We start from the raw sequence: 22,256 nt of genomic DNA, 5'->3' as shown, positions 1-22,256 counted from the left end.
TATTTCTACCATGGAAATAGTTTCCATGGTTACTACTCACAGTGCCGTCTCCTCCACAGGCCAGGATCCTCAGGTTATGGACTTTACGGTACAGCTCCAGGCTACAAGATTGACAGTGGTTAATGGTCAGTTCAGACAAATAAATCTGACACTGCCAGTGGATGTTCACTGATGTTACGGACACCTACCCTTCCTTTGGTCCTCCTTGGCTCAAGTCAAACACCTGTCTGGGGTTCAGATACCACATGAAGGACTGCATGATCTTGGTACCCTGTCAGAGAGAGAGAAACAAGAACCACTGTGACATTTTGTTTTTTTAAAAGGACATGACCATATTTGGGGAGGAGGCCGTAGCAGCTTCAAGCTGAGCTTCGCTGCTATTTCAATGGTGCTAACCTAAGCTAAACGCTAAAGACGGACACTTTTAATGCACTAACACAGCAAGTTACCAGCTAATGCTAGCAAGCTAACTTTGTTATCAAGGTGCAACTGTACACTGATCAAAATAGTTTCAGGCAACTTAAATGTTCCAGTGAAGTGAAAACACGCTGTGAGAAGGTCAAACTGCTGAAACTGTCAAACAGAAAACACCCCAAAACACATCCACTTGTTTTATTTCAATGCCCAATGTAACTCATTCATTTAAATTAATGTTTAATGTACTAAAGAAGACTTGACTCTCACTGACTTCTATAATATCACACATCTTTATGGAGCAAGTGGAGTCTCCCCCTGCTGGACATTAGAGAGAATGCAGCTTTAAGTGGAGTCTCCCCCTGCTGGACATTAAAGAGAATGCAGCTTTTAGTGGAGTCTCCACCTGCTGGACATTAGAGAGAATGCAGCTTTTAGTGGAGTCTCCCCCTGCTGGACATTAGAGAGAATGCAGCTTTTAGTGGAGTCTCCCCCTGCTGGACATTAGAGACTTTCTGAAAATTTCTATCTGCTAAAAATAAAGGATAGATATAAAATAAATACATTGAATGGACCATTTGCTCAGAATTCTGAGAAAAATAAGTAAAAAGATTGCAGTCCGAATTTTGAGATGAAAGACAGAATCCCCAGATTAAAGGCAGAATTCTGAGATTAAAGTCAGTATTCCGAGATTAAGGACAGAATTCTGAAATTGAAGACAGAATTCCGAGACTGAAGTCAGAATTCAGAGATTAAAGTCAGAATTATAAGATTGAAGTCAGAATTCTGAGATTAAAGTCAGAATTCCAAGATTAAAGACAGAATTCCAAGATTATATTTTGAGATAAAAGTCAGAATTCCAAGATTAAACTTTGAGATAAAAGTCAGAATTCCAAGATTAAACTTTGAGATAAAAGTCAGAATCCCGAGATTCAATTTTGAGATAAAAATCAGAATTTCCAGATTTAAGTCAGAATTTCGAGATTAAAGACAGAATTCTACGATTAAAGTCATGAATACCTGGTTTCCTCCACTCTTGGGGTTGACAAACACCAGCAGCGGTTTCATCAGTGGTGAAGGGACGGGTCTGATTAAAAATGGCTTCCACTGCCGTCCTTCCTGTCAGAGAAGAAGATGATCTTGTCCATTCAGACTGTCTAATCTGGGACTTATTATTCATAGGATGATGTCCCTAAACAGTTGATACCTATTATCCTTTCAGTAGTCATATGAAAGTTTTCTTTGACAAAACGAAGCAGAAATTTAACACAAATCCTGTCCCTAAAAGAACCAAACCCTGACCATGTGTCCAGAGGTAACGCAGGAATACATTCATGCTATGCAAAATATACCGCAGGACTGACCTCGGCTCCTTTCTTGCTGCTTTTCCTCTTGAACGACGTCCTCTTCTTCTTCTTACTCGACTTCATAGACGACTGGTAGAGACACAAAGCAGAGACAGCAGCTGCAGGTCACTGAAGGTTGATTTCCCTTTATAAAAACCCGTGTGTGTGTGTGATAACGAATGACGAGGGTTTGAAAACACTGAGCTATGCGGGTATCTTTCAAATAAAAGATCTCTTCTCAAATGGAACTTTAAAATCTTTCTCTCAACTCAGGACTAAATTCCATCCCCCTCAAACACAATTTTTCCATTTTTACAATTTACTATTAAAAGTAAATTTCTTTATTATAATATTCTTTAAAAAAGAAAGTTTTAAGTTATATTTCCTCTCAAATGTTTGTCAACATAACAGATATTGGACAAGAAAAGACATTGTTGGCTCCTAGAAGGCACTTCAGCACACTTTTTGGCTTCCAATAGGGCACTTTAGCACATGTTTTGACTTCTAGAGGGCACTTTAGCACGCATTTTAACTCCTAGAGGCGCTTTAGCACAGGTCTTGACTCCTAAGAGGGTCCTATGCTTTTCATCCTCCACAGTCAACTTCATGTTGAAAGCATGCGACTTCAGACCGTTCTTAAAAGACACCTTGTCATGTTGGACATCGTCTTCAGATATTTAACGATAAATGAAATGAACTAACTAACTAACTAACTAACTAACTAACTAACTTAGCACGCATTTTGGCTTCCAACATGGCACTTTAGCACACGTTTTGGCTTCCAAAAGGGCACTTTACCACATGTTTTGACTCCTAGAGGGCACTTAAGCACATGTTTTGACACCTAGAGGGCACTTTAGCATGCATTTTGGCTCCTAGAGGACACTATAGCACAGGTTTCGACTCCTAGAGAGCACTTTAGCACGTGTTTTGGCTCCCAAGAGGGCACTTTAGCACACGATTGGGCTTCCAAGAGGGCACATTAGCACATGTTTTGACTCCTAGAGGGAACTTTAGCTCGCATTGTGGCTCCTAGAGGGCACTTTTCACGTGTATTGGCTCCTAGAGGGCACTCTTGCATGTGTTTTGGCTCCTAGAAGACAGTTTAGCATGCATTTTGGCTCCTAGAGGGCACTTTAGCACATGTTTTGACTCCTAGAGTGCACATGTCCAAAAATCTCAAATTCGGTCCAAAACGAGATTAAGAAAACTTTTAGGTTTGAAATTCCTCCTAATTCATACCATGTTGCATTGGGACTGGATGCCAATTGTGATCGTAAGCACAGGTACATTCTGAGAGTTGCTTTGTATGCTGCATGCCTCACAATATTTCAAAAATATATATTACAATGTGGTATGAAAAATGTATGTCTATCTTGCCACTGGAGAGATTATCACATGTATTAAGAGACACATTTGAGGTTTTGTAATTGTCCCCATTAGAAATATACTTGAAAGAAGAATGGTGTAGAGTAATACATATAGGGGTAGGAATCTGAAAAGTGATTAAATGAGCACCAGAAATATTAAATTTTGCACCGCTAGCTTTATCTTCATTTAAAAACATTTTTTTATATGTATATAAATATTTTTATACATGACTTTCTGTTTATGTCTTGTATCACTCTGCGATTCATTGTATTGTTTCGCGTTAAAATAGTAAAAAAAAAACGATAACGAATGAGGAAAGACATGTCTAATAAATAATTACCAGCTTGTGTGTGTGTGTTTGTGTGTACGCGTCGGGACAAGATGAAGTTCACATCCATGTGTGTCTGGGACTTACATAATAAATGTAGCAAAGACTTTGAAAGAATACATTCTTTTCAAGAAAACTTTATTTGTTGTTTTGGACATTGCTCATCCCTGAGGTTTTTGAATAATAAAATGCTGCTTTGAACTTCAATTCATGCTGTGTAGCTGGCCGTCCTTGGGAGGGAGGCGAGTGGGATGGGGGGGCACATGTTATTATTCCGGTTCAATGCATCTGACACCCCCGGTGTTCAAACCGAGGCCGAGTCCTGCGTGTCAACGTGTCTTCCTGTTCTATCATGTTCAAATCATACCCACTCTCTCTGTCTTCGGGTAAACAGACACCTTTTCTATTAGTCATATTATCAGGAAACACTACAACCTAGTTCTCATCTCTTCCGTTATTTTCAAGTACGACATTTTGTTTCCTCTCAGACAAAAAACTCTTTTGTTATAGGATTATGACTTTTTAGAATTATGACTTGTAATAAAACATCTTTTGTAAAAAAAAGTATCTTTTTCCTCGGAATTCTAAGATAAACTTCTTTTTTACTTTACTTTTTACTTCCCTACTCTGCTCCCGTTTTTAAGAAATTAAAATTCTGTCTTTATTCTCAGAATTCTAACTTTTATCTCTGAATTCTGACTTCAATCTCTGAATTCTGACTTTAATATCGGAATTCTAACTTCAATCTTGGGATTCTGACTTTATTTTTGGAATTCTTTCTTCAATCTCAGAATTCTGTCTTCGATCCCTTGGAATTCTTTCTTTAATCTCGAAATGCTGACTTCAATCTTGGAATTCTGACTTAAATCTCGGAATTCTGTCTTTAATCTCGGAATACTCACTTGGAAAAAAAAAATCCTTCAGAATTCTGTTTTTTTAATTGTGACTTGAGTGACTTTTTTAACTATAGAATTATAACTTTAATCATGGTATTCTTACTTTTTTTTTAAATTATTTTTAACAGAATTATGAGTTTCAACTAAAAACAAACAGTCAGAATCCCCCTTCTAATCTCAGATTTCTGACTGAAAACTCAAACCTCAAATAAACCTCTCACACGCCATAATCCTCTTCCGTAGGTACATCATGTACATGACTGGGTCTAGTACAGTTAAGGTCCCTGGTAGGATCCACTATTAGCAGAAATATACCCAAACATTAAAAGCAGATGTAACTGGTAGGCCATCATGTTCTTAAAATGGATCTGCAGCCACATCTCTTGATTTTCAATCTGCTATCTGTCATTTTGTATTTCTTATGCTCATTTTACCTGTTATTTGACCCTATGCATATCCTGTAAGCTACTTGTGTTTGTTTAATGTAATTAATTAATGATGTTGTATATGCATGAGGAGAAGCAGTTCTACTGTTAATGTAATTGTATAAAAATAGGAGTTCAATACAACTGCATTGGGGGAAAGAATGAGTGTCTGACGGCAGTGTTACCTGATGGCGTCGAACTCGAACTATCCATGTGGGCGGAACTATAAGGGCAGCGTGCGCTCCTATTGGACACGCCTCCTCAATTTGCTGGAGCATGAAGCAGGACACCTTGTTGTGGTACTGAAGAGAAAATACATCAGGATAATATAATATATAATAATACATTAATTCAATGAGAAGGATATCTTTTTGTCTGCTCTCTAAACATACTCACAGCCTGTTTGCACCAGGAGCAGCTGATGGCAACAATCTCTTTACTGTGGAAGGCAAACTTCTGCTGGAAGCCCTGCACACAACAACAGGAACTCAAATAACTCAAATCAAACTTAACTACCACTTTAATTTATATTTAAGGCTACTCAAGCAGTTAAGAATATCACTTCTGAAAATAGTGTCATTATATGCAGATGATTTTTTTTGGGGGGGGGGGTTGCTTGTTGTTTTTCTTATTGTTACCATGTCTTTTTTGTATATGTTGTGCGTGCACAGTCCCTTTATGTTGAGCTGTTAACTTCTCTTGAAAAAAAACAATAAAATATATATATAAAAAACCAATACGACTTCTGTTCATTTGGGGGACTTGCAAGAGAGGAAGAATATTTTTTACAAAACAAACATTTAGAAAACAAGAAGAATGAATGCAAAGATATTCAAATGATTCTGATTAATTTATTGTTCATAGAAAAATTCTAATAACCACTCACCTTGCCACACTGTTTACATTTGCCATCTTGACGTCTCCGATGAACCCAGTGATGACGCACGACATTAGGCTGAATGCACAGAAATCATACAAATCATCATTTTCTGAACCTGAATTAAAGGATAAAGGCTATTTTTTACGGAAGAGGATTCGGGTGAGAAATGTATTTGAGTTCCGAGTTCAGTCTTCAAATGTCCCAATTCTGAGGAAAAAAAGTCAAAATTCTGAGAAAAAAAAGAAAACAACAGAATCCAAATAAAGTCCGAATTCTGAGATTAAAAAACTATAAACGCAGTAGAAAACAAAAAATTAACATGTGGCCCTAATCCTCTTCTGTAAACTTTAAATATGAAGAACATAGAACGGGTTCTTGAACTGGTTCCGATCAGAATTATTTGAACCTTAGAACCATCTAATGAACTGGCCCGCGTTTCCACCAGTTGTGCAACTAACCATCTTGATCAAGGATGCGTCTGCAGCTAAGGACGCTGCACAAAACACAGCAGTAACCAGAAAATGGTCTTTCCTCGGTTAAAGGAGTTCCCCCGTTAAGAGCGGGGGTGAATGAGAAAATGACTCAACCTCTGGTACAGTAGGTGGTGCTCCGCCAACATACAATGGATCTCAATACGTCTTTTTCTTCTGGTTCACCTTTGTCACAATCACAACAACTGGAGAAAATGGACGATTTTTGGACAGAATTCCGTGTTTACATGGCCTCTGAGAAACCAGTGAATATGAGTATTGCCCTAACCTGAAAATAAAAGGGTTTTTAACCAGCATTTAAACACACTGAGGAACCAGTTTGTTCGGGAATTTCCAGTTTGTAACGAACTCTTCAGGTTTTGGAACCAATTTAGTATTGGTAGAAATGCGAACGGTTCAAAATCTGGTGCGCGAAACCCAGAATAGAAGCCATTCCCTGTTGGTGGGAAAACCACTCTGCTTGGACCCCCGACAACAACAAGTGGAGAGAAACTTCTACAAACTCACCTCGCGGATGTTCCTTGAGCCTGATTCTCTGAAAGACGGTTTACACCTGAAATTAATCTGGAGGAGAGCAGAGGAAGAGAGCGGTAAATATGCCGATGATAAAAGAGCTTCTAACTCTGCCGTGTTAACCACCGGGGGTACTGTGACAGGTTATAAAGAGCATGATGCTCTAGGACAGACGGCTGCAGAGTCCCGACTGGAATGAAGTCTAATGATCAGGTGAAACATGTCTTAGGAGAAAGAAGCCGTTTAGCCAATGAGGCTCAGACAAGTGGGGAGGCACCATGATTCCCTATAATGAAAAGAAAAACCACCCTGACCGGAGCAGGGACACCACCAGACACTGAGGTTGCAAGGCTGAAGACTGGTGGCTCAGTCAGGTTAGGGTAACATCACATCCCGCTCCATTATTGGTGCAGGCTGTTCTCATGCAGTTTTCATACAACAACGAAAAGTTATACGTAGTAATTAGTGTGTATAAAACATATTTATTGTGTAGTGAAATCATGTGGCCCAGTGGAAGAAGGCAGGTGGGTTCCTAAAACACAGGACTTTAATCCAGGAGTGAGGGTTCAATTCCTGTCCATACTAAACAAATCCACGGCCTTTTTTCCAATCCTGACCAAGTGTTTTTCATTCCTAACCCGAACTGTTCATTTGTTGGCTGAAATTGATTTTTGTTGGCTAAATTGGTTCTTTTGTTGGCTAAAATCATTCTTTTGTCAGCTAAAATCGTTCTTTTGTAGGCTAAAATCGTTCTTTTGTTGGATAAACTCTTTCTTTTGTTGAATAAAATCATTCTTTTGTTGACTAAATTGTTCTTTTGTTGGCTAAAATCATTCTTTCGTTGGCTAAAATCAATCTTTTGTGCATTGTTGCACTTCGGGGTTGGAGATTTTTCGCGGTTGTTATCCAGTCCATTACAGCGTTTTTCTAATCCTATCCAAGTTTTTTTCTTGCCTAATCCTAACTGTCACCTTTTGTTGGCTGAAATCGTTGTTTATTGTGCGTTGTTCCACTTGCAGTTTGCCCGTCAAGTGTGTTTTTTCGTACAAATTCCTTTGCATAACTTTTCGTAGAATTTGGTACGGACCTGTTTATGAGAACACGTTGCTAGTTCCTAGACAACCTGGTCCAGCCTTGCATACACAGACCATGGTGGTATCTGCCTCCTCACAGTGAAAAAATGGATTAGTTTGTCATTCAGAGAGAAGATTTAAAGGATGATGTAAGGAAAAAAAATACCCTCATGATGCAAAAACAAAAGTGTGTGCGTCTGTTTGTGGAGAATGCGTGCTTTATCTGTGTTGGTGGTATACAGATTATACATTTGCCGCCGAATACAGGAATTCTCTGTTGCTCCAAATATATTCTCATCCTGAGGGAACACTGCTATTATGCCATGCACTGCCTTCTTTATAAATGATAGAAGTGAGGCCCAGACACCCCCTTAGGTCTGTGTGTTTCTGTCAGATCGAGAGGAGAGAGCAGAGACAGGAGGTGGTTTGTGTATCTCACTCTAAAGTTGGGGTCATTGAGGGGCAGGTTGGCGTCCAACAGAACGGCTCTAGAGCTGGGAAACTGCAGGTTAGACAGGAGGAGGAACAGTTAAAGACTCTGCAATATAACTGTTGAAGTGAAACTCCGGCGTAAAATCATCCCAGGGTCTTTTTCTGCAAGTGCTCATCAAATAAGCCATCGAGACAATTTTTTGGTGAATGAACTATTAACGGAGAAATCCCGGAGAGGCGCTAACAGCCGGACGTGGCTAACACTGATTAGCTCGGGGCAGTGCGGTGAAGGCATTAAAACGTCTTTTTTAACCACTAATACTGCTCAAATCACACCAAACCTCTGCAGTAGTCCGTGTTTCCCCTCCCATGACATTAGGGGGGCGCTGCGCCCCCCAATGGCACTCCCAGCCCCCCTTGAACGTCAAGTAAATTTTATCTAATTGTATTTTCTTAATAGCGTCATATCCCAACAGGAGTCATTTAAGGATCCCTTGCCTATAGAACAGCTCTGTCCTTTTAGTAAACAAACTTACAAAACAAACAGCCTAATGTTATTTATGTTATTGATCTAATTTACACCATAGCATGTAAATTATGTCTCTACATGGCTGCGTGTTTCCAATTCTCTGAAAACTCCGACAGATTCACTTGTTCAAAGATCGTTTGTTAAATTGTTTGGGAAGATGCTCCACCCCTAACGGTAAAACGAAACTGAAACTTATCAGAGATCCTTCAACAACTACAACAAAATTAAACAAATTCTTAATTCTTAAATTCTTTCTTTATCTTTTGTGCTTGACACCATAAAGTGAGTTTGGATTTCAACTTTATTTGAACCTTTTACACAATTATTTAAAGACATTTTCTGAAGCCGAGTGTAGCTCATTGTGTGAAACACTGATTTAAACTAAGTTTGCATTGTGGCTGATTATTGTTGTATAATTGTGATCCTTCTGTCTGGTGTAACACCTTTAAACACTGATTCATTTCTCCATGTGGGGACTGACCTTTAATACAAACCCAACCATTAAAGTGTCTGATTAAACACTGACTGGCAGGCTAACAAAAGAACATTCAGGCAACAACGCTGCAGTGGAAACACATGTAAAGCCTTCCTTTTATTTTTTTGTAACCCCCCCCCTGTGAACCTGGGGAAACACTGGTAGTTTATTAAAAGAGTGTTTTAAAGACTTACCAATTGGCTCCTGTACCAGCTCCTCTCATAGTCAAGTAAATTCAAGTGGATAACCAAAGTCAATCCAAAAGGAAGGAGCCCATTGGTGCTTTATTCCAGCAAAACACGAAAAATTTGGGGGTTTGTGGAAGTTTGGTGAAATATAAGTTAATAATAAATTTAGAGATTTGGAAAAGTCCCAGACAGTGATTTCCCACAGCACCGAAAGGTAGCATCAGACATAGCATCAGTCTCAGTGTGAGGGCATTTTTTGGTGTGCCTGTGGGTACTGTCAGTCCACAGGCACAGAAGAAGAATGTTTATGCTGCCAACAGAGTGACATTTTTCACTGTGTCCTGGAATAATTGAATATCGCAACAGCTGTGTGACTGTTACAGAGAATTCCCAGCCCCTCATCAACCAAACCGGACTGGACACTTTTTTCCCATGTCCCCAGAATAAATTGGAAGAGGAGACCGAATCGTAATAAATAATCACTGGGCTCCTTCCTTTGGGATTGACTTTGGAAATCCACTTGAATGGACTTTACCATGAGAGGAGCTGTTACAGGGGCCAGTAGGTAAGTCTTTAAAACACTCTTTATTTTAGTCCATACACGAAAAAAAAAACTGTCTCAATGGCTTATTTGATGTATTTAAGTGCCGAAAAAGACCATGGGATGATTTTACGCCGGAATTACAATTTCAGTGAACTCAAAAAAGAAACGTTATCATCCTTGGATCCTATTTAACATTTCCATCACGACTGAGGGTTTAAAGTGATCCTCCTGAAAGTTGAATCCCTCTTTACTCTTGCCTCAGTTACCTGTTTAAGCTTCCATCTTTACCCCTCTCCACTGTAATCAGTCTGAAGTTTTACACCTGCATCTTTATGTTCCTTGTCTCCTCAACTCATTTCGATTTCCTGGATCAGTCAGAAATTACCTTCTCCAGCTGTTCGATACAGATGGTGTGAGCGACGATCTTGCACGCAGCACACTTCCTTCGGCTGACGGACTTTTGCTGGAAAGAGAAAGAAAGAAAAAGGTTTATAATATGGAAAAACAACCTTTATAACAAAATCACAGGAACTGAAGTGAAACTATTTGTATTTTAAGCAACAGTCAGTATCGGCTGGTGAATGAGTCCGTAATGAACAGGTGTGACCACCGGAGGTCAGTCCTGAGCTGCAGAAAGCTGAAGGCTCTGCACAGAAACATCATGAAATGATATGATGGTGTGTGACAGAAGACGACTCCATGTATGTGACATGACAGACCAGCTATATGTTTGACTCTGATATGAGCTGACGTGAGTCAAATTTCAACATGACAGAAAAGAGTGGATTATCCAGCAGTCACAGACCTACAGACCTGTTAGAGCGCTCAGGGCACAAGAATTGTGTTTGTTTTTTTCAAGAAGGTACATTTTATCTCTAATGTCCAGCAGGGGAAGACTCCACTTAAAGCTGCATTCTCTCTAATGTCCAGCAGGGGGAGACTCCACTTAAAGCTGCATTCTCTCTAATGTCCAGCAGGGGGAGACTCCACTTAAAGCTGCATTCTCTCTAATGTCCAGCAGGGGGAGACTCCACTTAAAGCTGCATTCTCTCTAACGCCCAGCAGGGGGATACTCCACTGGCTCCATAAAGAAGTGTGATTGTATAGAAGTCGATGAGAAAAATGGGCCTAAACTTCTCTCTTGATTTATTTCCTCACTAAGCATTTTCCTAATGAGTTTATGTCTCAATCTCTAGTTTCAAGTCTTCTTCAATACAGCATGATGCTCATTTAGTAAATGATGGTCCCATTTAGAGTCAAATAGACCAGAAAGCAGGGGAGTATTTAGGGCGGGGCTACCTTGTTATTGACAGGTCACTGCATTTTGTTTCTGCTCCCCCTGCTGCCCCCACCACCACAGCCTAAACCCTAAACCTAGTCTGAACGCTGCCTCTACTGAAAATGACGTGAGAGTATTTTTTCCTGCACAAGACTTATTCTCTTCAGTACACTGCAAGTTTTTATTTTGACGGATGAATTGTATTTGCACACATGCAAAATTGTCTCGAATCCCATCAAGTTTGCTGTATTTGCTTTCAGAAACACAAAGCGAACCAACGTCGGAAACAAACATCATCAACTGTCTGTGAAGAGCACTGTAGGTCAAAGGTCATGGAGCAGGAGTCAGTGGATGAACAGACAAAGATCCTATCTGACATAGAGAGCAGCTCTGAACAGCTACAGGGGATACATCTCCCTCTCATGTGCTGTATCCATCTATACAAGCTGAGCCTACTCCACAGGCAAAATGAGGCCTGTGAGATGTGGATGAAAGCCCCCCAAAAATGAGTAAGTGGTCCATGAGACAATGTTCACGCTGTAACCACTACAATTGTATTGTTTTGTTACTGAAAGCATTTCGGCCATGTGAAAAATTAATTTCTGGATTCTAAAAAAGAAGAGAAAAAAAAGAAAAGAAACTTTTTTTTTGCTTCTCAGAATTCTGAGTAAAAGAAAAAAAGTCTCAATTACGAGGGGAAAACCTCATTTATTCTCATAAATCTGACATTGACCTGTGAATTCTGACTTTTATTTCAACTTTTCCTCTCTTTTCTTCTTCATTTATAAGAATTCTGAACTTTTTTGTTCCTCAGAATTCTAAGAACAAAAGAAAAAAAGCCAGAAAAAAATGATTCTGAAATAAAATTCAGAGCACAAGAAAAAGTGGACTTTTATTTCAGATTTTTTTGTTCTCCTCAGAATTCTGAGAATAAAAGACAAAAAGTCAAAAGTCTGAGAATACAGTCCGGGCGTTATTATTTTTTTTTTCTCTTTTCATGAAAAACAAGTCAGAAAAACAGAATTCTGAGAATAAAGTCAGGAAGTGAATTCTTAAAAAAAGTAAAAATACGGACTTTCTACCCTTATCTATGCCTTTATATTTTACCAGTGCTTCAGTTGATTAGTTGGTTGAGATACTGGAGGAATATCTGACTGAAAAATGTTGGCAGTGAACAGGAACCAGATTTGCATGTATAAAATCAAAGATATATAGACATCCGCTCTGATGAACTGAAGAAAAACATAACGAGGCTTTACCCTAGAACAGTGTTGTTGAGAACACAAAGAGGAACGGGCGAGGTCATCGCAGTGAAATACTAACCAGGGCTCTGGCGATACAGTGTTGTTCTCCCACGTAACAGTAGTCTCCGGAGGCGTTTGTCTCAAACCAGATATGATCTCCGTACAGAGCGGAATCCTGCGGAGACAAACACATAGAGACAAAGGGATTTGTCACATGAAAGGCTAGTGAATCTCTGATGAAAGTTGCGTTTTTTTTTCCAACCACATCTGGGCCACTTTCAAATGTGGTGCTAAATCTTATCACTGGCTATGTGACCGCTGTGGGAACGTTCATATTGGATTTCAAGTGTGTTTTTCCCAGGCCACCAGGAAGTGCCAATTGGACACAGTGGCTGAACAGTGGAATTATAGCTACCGGGTTGGGTTGTCAGGGAAACCGTTTCTAAAATAAAAAAACGATGCCGTTTTTTTGAAGCGCCGCAAGTGACTCTTCCTGAACTACGCACAACAAACCCCATGTGGTTTGTTGTGTGGTTTGTTGTGCTATCGCTTCGCCCAAACTAATTGACAAAAAGGCACCAAGAATCGTATATGGAAGTGCTTTGCGTTTAAGGCAGCTTATCATCACTCTGCAGAAGCCACCATAAAAACGATGCCACCACGGTCTTCAGACCAAGGGAGGCAAAACTTTAATTTTAACGGAACGACAAGCAATGTTCAAAACACGACTGACACATTTCCTCAAAGAAAACTATAAGTACAGGTCAGATAGGTGTTATGTTTGACATTGTGATGAAAAACTAAACGAGGAGGCATTCACAGCTACGGTACAGCTGCTAATTCAAGGTGATTTTGATTCATATATGTGAACAACATCCAAACGTTTTCACGGGTTAACTTTTTCTTTTTTTATTTGTCATACTTAAATACATGTTACATGAGGATTAGGACACATCTGCTGCAATAATGCCTTATGTTACGGAGCGTACGGGCTGTAGGTTTACCTCGTAGTAACGCAGCCTCGGCTAATCAGTTAGCACACCTCTTTACATCTCAGTCAGTCTTATCAACTTACTTTTGTTGTAACTTTTTGTAAAATACTTCTGTCTTTGAATGTATTTGTAATGTTTTTGAGGATTGCAAATTCAATATTAGCACGAGAAACTGTAATGTACTGAACTGTTCCGAACAAAGTTTTGAAAAAAAATCTATACTTTTGCAAATGTTTGCAAACAATGTATTCTGTTATAGAAGGGGCATTTTAATATTTTGCAAATTTGCTGAAAAAGAAGTTCATGTTTAAGTAAATGGGATCTTAGAAAATCTTTTTCTTTTTTACCGTGGTCAAACTGGCATCGAGAATCGTGTAATTTCACTGATATTGGCACCGACTACTGAATTTTTGGTATCGTGACATCTCTACTACCGGGTACGTCACGTGATGCCATGGGGCTCAAAAATACTTTTTTTCCCATTGACTTACATACGAAAGAGACAACTGGAGACATTTTTTTTCTAGCATCCCAACCCCCGCGAAATAACTAGCTAGCTAGTTTGATTGACTGTCTCAAAAAGCTTTATGAGACACAGTAGACTCGTCAGCCGTCAGGGACGAAATGTTAGCATGATAGCATTTTGTGTGTTTTCTCAAACCTCTATGATGTCATACTGATACCCAGACTCACAGTCCAGTCCAAAGTGCTGCGGATACTTGCTTCTGGGTCGGTCCTGTTCAGGGACGATGTACTGGGCTCACAGGGCAGATGGTGCAGTCCGGACTTAGCTATTGCTTTCCTGGAAACACAAAGAGACGGAAGATTATGAATAACCCCTTTTTCTACTTGACAATAAAACACAAAGAGGCAAGATGATATTTAACGTAAAACCAAAGTCTTCCAATGTCACACGGCTTTGTTCCTAATAAGAACTGTTTACGATTAAACATCACTTCCGCTAACATATCAGCATATCAAAAACGCTCAAGAGATTCAACAACAGGTCTCCTTGTCCTTGGTCATAAAAGTGAGACTTAATGTGATCGGCCGGCATCATGTTTGTATAATGCTGTAAAATGAATCACAATCATATTTACAAAAACGCTAGCTCGGTGTTTGCAAATCACTCCATCAGCCAACGCCACGAAGCAACCGAGACACAGCCAGCTTAGGTTTCACTGAGCTAACGTTAGCAAGGAGCTAACATTGTTAAGAACTTAAGTACAGTCCTGGATGTGTTGACATCATGGTGTCTAAGTTGAGCAAAGGGTAGCACACGGCTAATTCACCTAGGTTAGCTTCCCTTTAGACGACTCTTGTCAACACAAAGATAAATTAAACGGTTAAAATGGACCTATTATATTTTCAGGTTCATGCTTGTATTTTGTGTTTCTACTAGAACATGTTTACATGCTTTAATGTTGAAAAAACACTTTATTTTACTCATACTGCTCATGGCTGCTGCACCTGTATTCACCCTCTCTGATTGGTCAGCACTTCTGGGTCTCCGCTTCGCTGCTCAAATAGCGGAGCATATGGTGGGATTTTCTACCGTCTAAAATCACAGATAGTCTTCTAAACCAAACACAACACAACTGGACATGTTGCAGCAGGAGTGTGATACGAAAATAGGGGAAAATTAACGAACAGCGTTAGCATGTAGCTACATGTAGTAAACAGTGGACAGTGAAGGAATATAGCAGCACATTCTACCATCAAAGATCACAAATAACACTTTATAAACCAAACAAATCACAACCGGACATGTTACAGCGAGATTCAGGAGAAATTCACATCTGCAACCAAGGTCACAGCTTTCCCTGAAGTTAGCATGTAGCTACATGTAATTAGCAGAGGCCTTTCAGGGAATATGGCAGCACTTTCTATCGTTATACCTTTAAAACGATATTCTGTCAGAAAGATAAGAAGTTGGATTTCAATACATAAGCAGCATGTCTGCACAGTTGTAAGAAGAAAACACACAGTAAAGTACAGAAATTTGATGTCATCTCTGCGGTGAAGTTCAACATTAAGAGTGGCACATGCTACTTTGTCCCATTGTTAGGATTATTTCCAACAGGGAAATGTTAGCACCGGGTAAACTGTTCCAATGATTCTACTGAAACGCCAGGCTTCAATGTAAACTTTGGCAGAAAATCCCCAAAAATCTAAACAATCTAAAGCAGGAAAGAGCCCACAAGGAAGAGGGAAATAAATTCCTCAAAGACAAGCACGTGTGCAAAGGGGAAAACACATAAGAACGAAAGAAAAAGCAGCTTATTTTAGACGCTTCACAGACGAGCTGAAAATAAACCCTGCAGCTGGCTGCTCTGATAGACTGTCCCCATCAGTGACAACAGGAGATCGCTGCACAGATGATGCAGCATGCAAGAGAGTGCCATTCTAGATACAGAAATGTATCTAATGTAAAGAACAGCATTGACCTTTTTTCCATATTACATCACATTGGAGCATTTGGTAGTAGGGCTGCAGCTATCGGATCTTTTCGTAATCGAGTATTCTAACGATTATTCCATCGATTAATCGAGTAATTGGATTTTTGCAAAATTGCAAAAAAATTATAATCTTGCGTTATTCATCACCATTACTAACAAAAATATATTATGTCTGGGGTAGGCCTATTTGGTGTGGTAACCTACAGGTGTGTGTGTGTGTTTGACACGTGTTTAATCAAGTAGGTGCAAATGCATTAGAGATAGATATTATCAGGAAGTAACTCGAGTAATTCTTTCAGCCTGTCACTTTATATCATCACTGCATCACTTTATTTAGTTGTACTGTAACTTAGTTAAGTAAGAAACGCTGCTACACTTTTAACACTGTTATCACTTATTTAGTACTTATTTTAGTTCAATATGCTGCTGATCGGCACGGTGCGTATTGTTGTATATTGTATAAACCTACGTTTAACCACAATGTCTGTTGCATTCTGCCACATTTAGTTAATTGTTTGATTTATTTTATGTTAGCTTTATTTTGATTTGATTATGTTAGCTTATTGTTACTCTGATCCTTTCCCATCTTTGTATTGAAACTGTTGCACAATAATTTCCCTCGGGATAAATAAAGCTTCTTGAATCTTGAATGTTTGGTAGTTTTTACTGTACAATAATGGGGTATTTTTGTTGCGTAATATGAATTATTATTATTATTATTATTATTATTATTATTATTAAGATGCACCACAAAGAATGGAAAAGAACCAATCTTGGAGCACCCCTGGTCTGTTGAGTGCAACAGCTCCCAACAGATCTAATTTCTGTATTTCCTCGGGAGCTTGATCGTACTAAGAAAGCTTGAAGGTAATATCTGCCTCTTAGATTATGTATCTTGCACGTTACCCTGACGGCAACACATCATAAATATCCTGAAAGAATGTCACAGAAATATTCGTTTTTCCAAGATACTTCACCAACAGGGGACATTTTTTAAATGCTGTTGGTCTTGCCTTAATATTTATTCTCAATTATAGTGGCCATGATTATTTTAATATTATATGTAGGGAAAGGTTTGAATTCAAATATCTTTTTTTAAAAGAAAGAAAGACAGTCTTTACAGTAAACAACACTTATTAGGTGAAAAAGTGCAGACAGTATCACTGCAGTTTATGAATGTCCTCTCTTCGACAGGTAGCACTGCTGAAGTCCCCTCTTGGTACTATTAAAAAGCACATGTACACAACTCAGAGATTACTTTATGAAGGAGATAAGGATGGACCCCTCCGGAGAAGTGAATGGTGCGATCCAAATCGTAATCAACACATACAAAAAAACAAAGTTAGAATTATAACGTAAAAAATGATTGGAAAACAATTGGAAAATGATACGCGATGTATTGTTGAAAACACTTGGATATAAGATTCCTATGTGTTGTAGAGAACTGTATTTGTGTAAACTATGGGAAGAAAATATAAGAACAAAGGACAGATACCTGGTAGACGTATTATTACTAACAGCAGCTGAGAAAGTTATCACACAGAAATGGGGAAGGGAAGACATCCCTACACTGCCTACGGCTAAAGGACGCTAAATTAAAACCGAAACGATTGAGACTGTTCAATTATGACTGAACGGCGACAAAATAGAAATCTTGATTTAGTCAAGGAAAATGCACAGATTTTTTGATAGTGTCTTAATATTTGTTTTTGTATTTACTTTTTTAATTGAGGTGTTACATTTGTATAATGGAAAAATTAAAGAGAAAACAAACACATTTACAGCATTAGTATGGTTAAAGGTTGAATATGGAGAATGAGCAGAGCAGCGCCATCTAGTGTCTCAACGTAGTCGCAATGACAAAAAATCGGGTTGCCAGGTTTGTTGCCAAATGTGTCAAGCGAGGAGACGGGAGACCAGAGTCTGTTTGAACCCATCCCCTCCTGCAAATCTCCCCATAAAAACAAGGATTAGAGGAGTTTGACTGACAGTTAGCGTTAGCCGTTAGTGTTAGCCGTTCCAGCTAAGTAAAGATGAACGTGATGTTAGCGATCAAGGAGAAACGTAGCCATTTGGGCGTGCATTTCAATGGCGTTTCTCTCCTTTCTCTCAGTCCATGGAGTGAATGCTTGGCCTATACTGACTCTGGTTTTTGCCTGTCTCCGCTCACTCAGCTGCTGGGACAAATAGCGCCCCCTTCACTGATGCTCCGAAGCAGCTGCAGGATTAGCAAACTCCATTTCACCCAGTGTCAGCCTACAGTAGCTGCACCCAACAACAGACAACCCTGGCAACCAGCAACGCCCAACGCTATTGGCTGCTACCATGGAAACAGAACGGGACAGAAAGTCATTGGCAAACCCTTAAAAAATTGTTCAACTTATTAATTCTGAATAATTTTTTTATTTTTATGGAAAAGCAGCTCAAAAAGCACAGTGGGTACATTTTTTTTTTTTTTAATATAGCGTTTAATAAAGATTCAACATAATCAACCTTTAAAAACTGTAAATGTGGATCTTCCATTTTGTTATTTTAATACTACTAGAAACAGAAGTCCAGACTTGGCTGGTGTAGTCCAATAGTCCACTGTTGGTATTATGCATGAGTGTGTGTGTGTGTGTGTGTGTGTGTGTGTGTGTGTGTGTGTGTGTGTGTGTGTGTGTGTGTGTGTGTGTGTGTGTGTGTGTGTGTGTGTTACATACAACAGGAAGTTCTCCCATGTTTCCAGATAAGGGTCATAGTATATGGTTCCCTCTGGTCCCCCCATTGGTGAAGAACAGCTTTTATGGAGTGTAGACCCAGAGGAGGCCTCGTTAGTTTCAGCGGTCCCAGGCTCAGAGCTCAGGCCCGCTGACGCCAGTTGACCCAGATCGGGGCTGGTCGTGGAAGTCGCAATCTGTTTACTTAAAGCCCAATGAACTTGACTTGACCTTCGCCGATTATATCGACCATAAACTCCTGTCCCACTGCTCCGAAACACAGAGTCAGCTGGAAGGAGGTGGGAGGAGTTTCGTCTCAGACAGCGAGGAGGGCGGAGCAAGGGGCGGGGTGCGATATTTTCCATAATGACTGCCTGGGCTAAATGCATGTGAGCTGAAGGCCTGGCGCTCCCATCTCCAGTTCTGTTCTCCACTTCCTCATCGCTCCCATCCTCTCCATCGGACTCTGAACCAGAACCCTGGTGGGCACCTAGTTCCTTGCCTCCCTCCTCTTTCACTCCTCCGCCCATCTGGACTACACTCGCAAGTAACATAGAGGATCCGAGCAAATGAGGTTCGATAGATTTTACTGTAGAAGGACGTCGATATCTCATTCCCATCCCACGATGCACGCAGGAGACCGTCCCGGAGGCACTGCGAGCATGGTGAGGTTTATACTGACATCCCCTTCGTCCTCTCTTCGTGACAACGTCATCGTGACTTGTGTTTGTTAATCCGACCTCTATAATGGGCTGTCGCTTCTGTCCACTTGCTACCAGCAGGCCGACACTTGGGCGCCTGCGCTGGTCTGTACAAACCGGAGGCAATCCAACAGAGGAGCGTCTGGACTGTGCTAACGCAACCGAGGGAAGACCGACACTAGAGCGCCTCCTGGCTTTGCTGGTCTGAAGAGCAGGACCGGGCTGACGCACTGCTGCCGGGTGCTTCTGTCTTTTTTGGCGGCGGCGGAAATGGCGTTGGAAGAAGAAATCCATTATGTCTCGGAGTGCAGTGCGATATGTAAGGTACTAAAAATGATACAAGGCCCCTGATAAGATATGCTTGGGTAATGAACATAGCAGTCGGTTCTCTGACACCCAGCTAAAGGTTAAAGGTCACGTGACGATGGTCTCCATGATAGACGATGATGGTCCGGCTCTTCTTCTTCTTCCAAAGCTCCCCTTAGAAAGGCTGAAGGGACAAATAGGCTTTTGCGTTTAATAACGGTGTCCCCTAAATGACATTAACAGATTCTTTTAAGAGATATTTTACCCATTTTAATCCAGGCGATGTGAGCATTGTGTTCAGATGAATAGAGTTTTGGCCGTCTCTACGGCCGAAGTCGACATGGAACCGAGCAATAGAGATCAGCCGAAATCAGCAGCTTTTGGCGGATCTCTGTTGCTCCATGACACTGCCCTGTTTAAAAATGGGTAAAGTATCTCTTTAAATACTACTTAAAGTGACACACTTGCCTACATCAAATAAGCCATTGAGACAGTTTTCTTTCTCCGAGAAATCCGGGGGAGTGGCTAACAGCCGGACGTGGCTAACACTGATTAGCTCGGGGCAGTACGGTAAAGGCATTCAAACGTCTTTTTTAACCACTAATACTGCTCAAAATAACAGCAAACCTCTGCAGCAGCATGAGAAGAGTCCCTACACAGAAAACAAAGCACCAATGGGCTCCTTCCTTTTGGATTGACTTTGGTAATCCACTTGAATGGACTTTACTATGAGAGGAGCTGGTACAGGGGCCAGTAGGTAAGTCTCTTTTAATAAACTCTGGGTTCACTAACTATGTTGTCGGTGCTTTGTTTTCTGTGTAGGGACTCTTCTCTCTTCTCTGTTATCTTGAGCAGTATTAGTGGTTAAAAAAGACGTTTGAATGCCTTCACCATACTGCCCCGAGCTAAACCGTTTAAGCCACGTCTGGCTGTTAACGACTCTCCCGGATTTCTCCGTTAATAGTTTATACACGAAAAAACTGTCTCGATGGCTTATTGAATGTGTAAGTGCCGAAAAAGACCATGGGCCAATTTCACTTTGACTCACCCAAACTGAAATAGATTTTCCTGGTCAATCGATGGATTCCTGATGCAGTGCTGCTTTGTTCAAAGTCATTCAAGTCATCGAAACGGATATCAAATAAAAGCCCCTTCACTGGTTCCCTCAACATCCACAGTAGGATTGATTGACTGACTTGTGCTTCTTTAAAGACATGCTCCTCGGTAAGTTCAGCTATGACTCTCACCCCGAACCTGAGGCGGCCTCACCTGACGCGTCCCTTTTTGACACGGACATCGAAAACATTTACCACATTGACAGCCAGCAGTATTCCGTGTTAAAGTATTAAAGATCACCAATTGATCAAACACAAGCCGGGAAAATGTTTAAACTGCCAACACATTAGTGATGTTTAGCGACAGACACGGACTGACTTTGCAACAAGTTGAAGGATCAGTGAAATAAAGAGAAAAAAAAATGAAACTGAAACACTAAAACTATTGAGAATGTTACTCTGCAGTTCATCATCTCCGACACTACTCAGCAAAGATTAGACGTATCGATCCATCTGATATCTGTGGTCCTTGATGAACAATGCAAATACAAATGCTACAAATGCCAACTGACTTTTAGTTCCTGGTTTAGCTCTTGAGGACCCGACATTCTGCGGACTTTTAGGCCCCTGGAAAAACAACAATAAGAACTACTGTATCTGACTCAAGCAGCCTGTTGTTGTGTTTGTGTCAGAGGTGGTCACAAGTCCCTTTTTGCAAGTCCAAGTCAAGTCTCAAGTCTTTGAGGGGAAGTCCAAGTCAAGTCTCAAGTCACATTTGAGTGCGACTCGAGTTCCAATCTCTGGTATGTGTCAACCAGGGTTTGTGTTTGACCGATCAGCGACAGTAATCCCTGCAAACCCCGCCCACATGGCTCCATGGAACACGCAAACGATTTAAATAGCTTTTACAATGAATTTGGTAAAATTGAGTGTTCAAATGAACAAGCTAGTCTTGGCGAGCAGTGAATCGTTACCTTAGATGAGGATTATACCCTGCAAACAAGAAAATTGTGGTATCTAATATGTTTAGAAAGGCCACAAAAGCTGCAGGTCGTAATGGGCTTACACCAGCATCTTCTAGGCTATGTTTAATTATTGTTATTCTTTTAATGTTTTGCTTGACTCATGGAAGGAATCATGTATCATACCGGTACCTAAAAAGAAGGAAGTGGAGTGACCGGTCGTCAAAAAAGTGTGCAAGAAAATAGATCTAATAAACTTAAAGCCACAAGTGGAGAAATATTTGGAGTTTGCATTCCAGAAAGGAAGGGGGGCAGAAGATGCTATTGTTTTTAAACTTGACCGTATTTAAACACATCTAGACACCAATGGGCGTTGTGTCAAAATTTTATATTATGATCTTAGTCCAGCTTTTAATACTAATCAACCGCATAGCTCATAAACATGTATGTACCAGAGGTGTTCGGTTTATTTATTTTACATTTCTTAGTGAACAGAACCCAATTTGTTAAGTTAAATTCAAGCATAACGTCAGGAAAACTCGCCGCAAATATAGGTTTTAAAATTTGCAGACGACACTGCACTACTAGGTCTAATTGAACAGGATGAAGATGGCCAGAAAAATGGTTACAGTCCTTTCTTGAGTATTATGATGG

General features: G+C 40.2%; 1 protein-coding gene across 4 annotated transcripts in view; it reads right to left on the bottom strand.

Annotated features, from left to right (window-relative positions):
* LOC310964935 (diacylglycerol kinase zeta-like) overlaps positions 1-22,256 on the bottom strand; it is a 130,877-nt gene that overhangs the window by 88,735 nt on the left and 19,886 nt on the right. For 2 of the 4 annotated variants that reach the window (XM_083938260.1, XM_083938262.1), the window contains exons 1-13: positions 18,582-19,621; positions 14,114-14,222; positions 12,508-12,603; positions 10,291-10,368; positions 8,177-8,239; positions 6,659-6,715; positions 5,667-5,735; positions 5,177-5,248; positions 4,966-5,082; positions 1,779-1,850; positions 1,435-1,533; positions 189-271; positions 41-101 (exon numbers count right to left, since the gene is read on the bottom strand). In XM_083938260.1, the coding sequence (XP_083794386.1) occupies positions 41-101; positions 189-271; positions 1,435-1,533; positions 1,779-1,850; positions 4,966-5,082; positions 5,177-5,248; positions 5,667-5,735; positions 6,659-6,715; positions 8,177-8,239; positions 10,291-10,368; positions 12,508-12,603; positions 14,114-14,222; positions 18,582-19,573 (1,968 nt within the window). In that variant the 5' untranslated portion in view covers positions 19,574-19,621. Of the gene's footprint in view, positions 1-40; positions 102-188; positions 272-1,434; positions 1,534-1,778; positions 1,851-4,965; positions 5,083-5,176; positions 5,249-5,666; positions 5,736-6,658; positions 6,716-8,176; positions 8,240-10,290; positions 10,369-12,507; positions 12,604-14,113; positions 14,223-18,581; positions 19,622-22,256 lie in introns of those variants that run through there. The other 2 variants (XM_083938263.1, XM_083938261.1) reach the window with 2 other exon arrangements.

Source organism: Echiichthys vipera, assembly GCF_963691815.1.
Source record: "Echiichthys vipera genome assembly, chromosome: 23".
Taxonomy (NCBI): Eukaryota; Metazoa; Chordata; class Actinopteri; order Perciformes; family Trachinidae; genus Echiichthys; species Echiichthys vipera.
This window is presented reverse-complemented; position numbering and strand designations above follow the sequence as displayed.